General features: G+C 34.8%; 1 protein-coding gene across 1 annotated transcript; it reads left to right on the forward strand.

The window, feature by feature from the left end:
- Positions 1–733: 733 nt before the first annotated feature.
- Positions 734–4664, forward strand: LOC107554969 (alpha-soluble NSF attachment protein-like). The gene is made up of 7 exons (XM_016237651.1): positions 734–801; positions 1673–1760; positions 2992–3069; positions 3170–3225; positions 3576–3660; positions 4295–4399; positions 4516–4664. Exons 1-7 carry the CDS (start codon positions 734–736, stop codon positions 4609–4611), a joined length of 576 nt encoding a protein of 191 aa, XP_016093137.1. The 3' UTR covers positions 4612–4664.
- Positions 4665–4866: the final 202 nt, after the last annotated feature.

Genomic DNA, 4866 nt, shown 5'->3' on the forward strand with positions numbered 1-4866 from the left:
CTGACAGACTGCAACGGCTCAGACTTAAAAATCATAATTTGTGTTCAACTGAAGAAACAAAGTCACCTACATCTTGGATGCCCTGGGGGTAAGCAGATAAACATCACATTTTCATTTTGGGGTGAACTATCCCTTTAACTTTTGTCCAAATAAATAAAAATGCATGCAACAAAATCAAGAAACTATATTCTCACTATATTATACTATATTAGCCACAAACGCTTGATGTATAAAATATAATGCAAATCATAAAACACATGCAAACTTTAAAATAATAATAAATATTTTGTCTGAAGTTTTGAACTGTTTCATTTTGGATTTTTATTGACTATTATTTTATATGTCAGGCTCCACTGTAACTTTCAGTGCTCAAAACTCATTGGAAAAACGTTTATATATATATATATATATATATATAAACAAGTTGTTTTGGATAAAAGTCAAATGAATAGATAAAAAAGTAGAAAATATATATATAAGTATATAGGCTGTTTTTATACATACATACATATATATATATATATTATTTTAAAGTAACTGTTGTTTCTTGTTATTATTTATGTTTTTATTTTTGGCCAAGCGCAACTCAACGTTTATTTTGAAATGAGGCAGCAGACGGACATGTTGGAAGTTTCCGCAGAGATGTGTTGATGTGGCTGGATTCCAGAGTCTGCTGCTAAAGTTGGAACTGTAAACAATATTCATGGATAGCTCCGGGAAAGAAAAAGAGGCCATGGCTCTCATGGCTGAAGCCGAGAAGAAAGTGAGGTCCTCGCAGTCGTTCTTTGGCTCTCTGTTTGGGTATGTTTGATAACTTTTAACACACCGCTGACGGGCCAACCGGGGTAAACAGACAGTTAGCATGCTAGTCAGTTAGCTGTCAAACACGAACTTCATATAAGTGATTATCAGAGTGGGGGAAACATTTTCTAGAACAATTTCTCCAGCCAAATGAGATTGTTTGGATGTGGAGTGTGAAACCACATTTAATATTAAACGTCTGTAAGTTTAATTTCTATTTGTTTTCCAGATGTAAGCTCGTAACGTAGTTAGAGCAACGACTAATTGTAATAAACCTAAATATTGTCATCATATTAAGTCTGTATAAGTCTATACTTATATCTTTATATTTTTACGGTTGAGGTCTAGTCATGTGATCTGGCGTAAAGCTTCCATAAAACTTATGATGAAATAGTCAGGCGATGAGAAAGTGAAACGTAGGGCTTTGCTAGGAGTCAGCTGACATCCAGTTGAGCCAGTTACAACATCACTGGACATACATGAACACATTAACCTGCTCAGACACTTAGTACCACCAAAGCTGTAATAGCTGGGAAACCATAATCAATTTTGATGTTTTGGAAAACTTGAATATGTGTCTTTTATGACAAATGTTCTATGTATAGGTCAAAGATGAACAAGGTTTTTGGCGCATCAAAACAATAATAGTTCAATACAGCTTTAAATTTAGTTTTATTGCCCCTTACATTTGACCTGTTTATTTTATTTTAGCATACATTTTACCACGATTTACACCCACTAAAATGTCATTTAATGTATCAGTAGTTCATATACTAAAAAAATACCCACTGCTTTTTTTTGCACCAACAAAAAAAAATAAAAAATCTTTTTACTTCTGTGTTAAAAATTATTCATTGTTGAATCATTGAAAATGGTTAAGGTTCAGTCAGCTGTCTGTCGTTCTCTCCACAGAGGCCATAAACTGCTTGAACAGGGCCATTGAGATCTATACAGACATGGTAAGAGTCTTTCTTTCATCTGCGAGGGCTGTAGATGGACTGTGTTTTAAATAAAAGTAGAGCTGCTTTTGTTGTACAGAATCATTTTGACACTTTTCATCTGTTTCTCTTTTTGCGGTGAAAACTTGTTTTGGAAATTGTTTGACATATCCAAAGCAATTTTTCATAAAACATACTGAAAAAGACTTGATACACCACTAGAGGGGGCACTGTAACACAATACATGTTTAGAGTGCACTAACCAGGGGGCTGTATAACTCTTAAGAATTTAGGAGCAATATTAATTAGAATAAGGGACATGTCACTCCTAATTTTAAGACTTTTAGGAAAATATAATAACTAATTAGTTTATTGATTACGGCAAACTGAATAGAATTAGCCATGGGAATGTAGCGCATGTGTGTGTGTGTGACACACCCTTATTTTTATGAGTTGCTCCAAAATTTCTGCATTAGGAGCAACTTTTAGTCTTAAGATTTCTTGTGAATGCTAATATATAGTCAAATAAAAGTAGAGCTGCTTTTGTTGTACAGAATCATTTTGACACTTTTCATCTGTTTCTCTTTTTGCGGTGAAAACTTGTTTTGGAAATTGTTTGACATATCCAAAGCAATTTTTCATAAAACATACTGAAAAAGACTTGATACACCACTAGAGGGGGCACTGTAACACAATACATGTGGTTTAGAGTGCACTAACCAGGGGCTGTATAACTCTCAAGAATTTAGGAGCAATATTAATTAGAATAAGGGACATGTCACTCCTAATTTTAAGACTTTTAGGAAAATATAATAACTAATTAGTTTATTGATTAAGGCAAACTGAATAGAATTAGCCATGGGAATGTAGCGCGTGTGTGTGTGACACGCCCTTATTTTTATGAGTTGCTCCAAAATTTCTGCATTAGGAGCAACTTTTGCCTAGTGTGTGTACACACTGAAACCTGATCTTTTTAAATTGGTAATTCATGATATTTGTAAAACCTTGAATAACTGATTATTATTATTATTATTTTGTTTTGTAAATGTAAACATTTTGCTTGCTGAAATTGTTTTATCAATCCAATTTTTGGTGGCTTTTAGTGGAGGAAAATGGGCAATTGTGTTTTTCAGCTAAAAATGTAAGAAACTGAAGCTGTTGTTCACCTGTCATCAGTATCAGTGATTTTATCTAAACTATGCATTTAGTCATGCCTAGATTGTAAACGTGATTCTTGTTGTTTGTCTTGTAGGGTCGATTTACTATCGCGGCGAAACACCACGTCACTATTGCTGAAATTTATGAGACCGAACTGGTTGACATCGACAAGGTCAGATTTCTTTTGTCACATTGATAGATTATTATAATCCATATTTATTCAGAATCAGAAAGTAAGATTTATTCAAAGTACTTTATAACCTTGTCCTTAGGCAATAGCTCACTATGAACAGGCGGCAGACTATTATAAAGGCGAGGAGTCCACAAGGTATGGCAGTTTTAAAGCTATTTTTGCTCCTATTGCTCAAGACTTATCAATCCTAAATGATGATGCAGAAAAGACCAGTAGAAAATAGGTTACCTATAAAGTTAGATCTTCTCAAATGAATGGTTTTGATTACAGTATCAGTATGTAATGAATAGCAAGCATGTTTGCTGAAAGTAAAGACCCTTGCCCCCGTCTCACATTTACGGTACCATTATTGAGATATGCCACCTTCCAGGCAACATACGACCCTGTTATTCATTATCACATGATCTTTTTTGGGGGGAATTTTTGCAACCAAGTCATGCTCTAGAACTGTCTGTAACCTGTTCGCTCTGTCTCTGATGTCAAAGTTCAGCCAACAAGTGCCTGCTCAAAGTTGCCACCTATGCAGCTCAACTGGAGCGGTACCCTAAAGCCATTGAGATCTATGAACAGGTAAACAAATCCACGTCAGTCTGGTTTCAGTACACCTGGTCCCCTAGGAGATGCCATAAGAGGCCATCAGTGTTTAATCACAAATATTACATTAAACAGAGTTAGCCTCTGTGTAGCTAACATTGATTTTGGATATGTAAATAAAGGTAGCTGTTAAAAGTGAAAGCATCAGTTTATACCACGTTTTAGTCCTGTTATCATTCATTTACTCAAATGAAAACATACCAAATCTCATGTGAGGGTTTCATTAACTAACAAACAGATCTTGAGAATACAGTCACATTTACTCAAAACTGTCTATTTGTACTTCAGCCTGAAACAAGAAGTTGCTGTCCCAAAGTGTGTTTTTTGCATATGCGAAAATTTTTATTTTTCACAATAAAATCTGCTATTTTTGAATGGATTTCAGTAGAGGAAAAAAGTTTTTAGCTGAAACTCACCAGATGAACTTGTGAAAGAAATATAAGCTGTTTTTTTTTTTTTTACCTGACAGGCATTTTCTCTGTTGGATCAAGTATCGGTCACTATACAGTCGCTCCAAACAAGAAGTTGCATATAAAATCTGTGACCCCCTTTTTTGCACATGGAAAGATTTAGTTAAGTTGTTTCTATATTTGTGTTGGTGGGTTTCCAGGTTGCAACACATGCAATGGACAGCACTCTGTTGAAATACAGCGCAAAGGACTATTTCTTTAAGGCAGCTCTTTGCCAGTTCTGTGTGGACATGCTGAATGCTAAGGTATGAAAACCCCACCACAACCACATCTTTTAACAAGCTGATGGAAAACAGATAAAACTGGCTGTGTCGTTTGCAGTCCCCTTTCATATACTTTGTCCTTCATGCTTCCCTTGTAGCTTGCCGTCCAGAAGTACGAGGAAATGTTTCCAGCCTTTTCAGATTCACGTGAATGCAAATTGGTGAAGGTAAGGCTGGATGTCAGCACAAAATGACCTCAGCAAAAAAAAAAGTCAAATTACTGATACACCGTATTATCATCATAACCGTTATTATCACTTTATTTTTTATATTTATTATTTGTGTTTAATTATTATTTGTAATTTAACCCTCCTTTTCAATGTGTCTCCTTCTGTAATGTGTCTGGTGTCCGGAATGTTTAAAAAATAATAATAATAGTAACTTATTAAATGCGTTCTACATTTTGAACATTTCATTGCCCATACTGAGGAATTGAACAAACCCCTAAC

The sequence above is a fragment of the Sinocyclocheilus grahami genome, unplaced genomic scaffold (genome assembly GCF_001515645.1).
Source record: "Sinocyclocheilus grahami isolate Dianchi unplaced genomic scaffold, SAMN03320097.WGS_v1.1 scaffold521.1, whole genome shotgun sequence".
Lineage (NCBI taxonomy): Eukaryota > Metazoa > Chordata > Actinopteri > Cypriniformes > Cyprinidae > Sinocyclocheilus > Sinocyclocheilus grahami.

Bases quoted from the DNA above. Each gene is read 5' to 3' on its own strand.
- LOC107554969 (XM_016237651.1), top strand. From the start codon at position 734: ATGGCTCTCATGGCTGAAGCCGAGAAGAAAGTGAGGTCCTCGCAGTCG. The intron at 1,761-2,991 runs GTAAGAGTCTTT...TTTGTCTTGTAG, and splicing joins TTGAGATCTATACAGACATG to GGTCGATTTACTATCGCGGC. The intron at 3,226-3,575 runs GTATGGCAGTTT...CTGATGTCAAAG, and splicing joins AAAGGCGAGGAGTCCACAAG to TTCAGCCAACAAGTGCCTGC.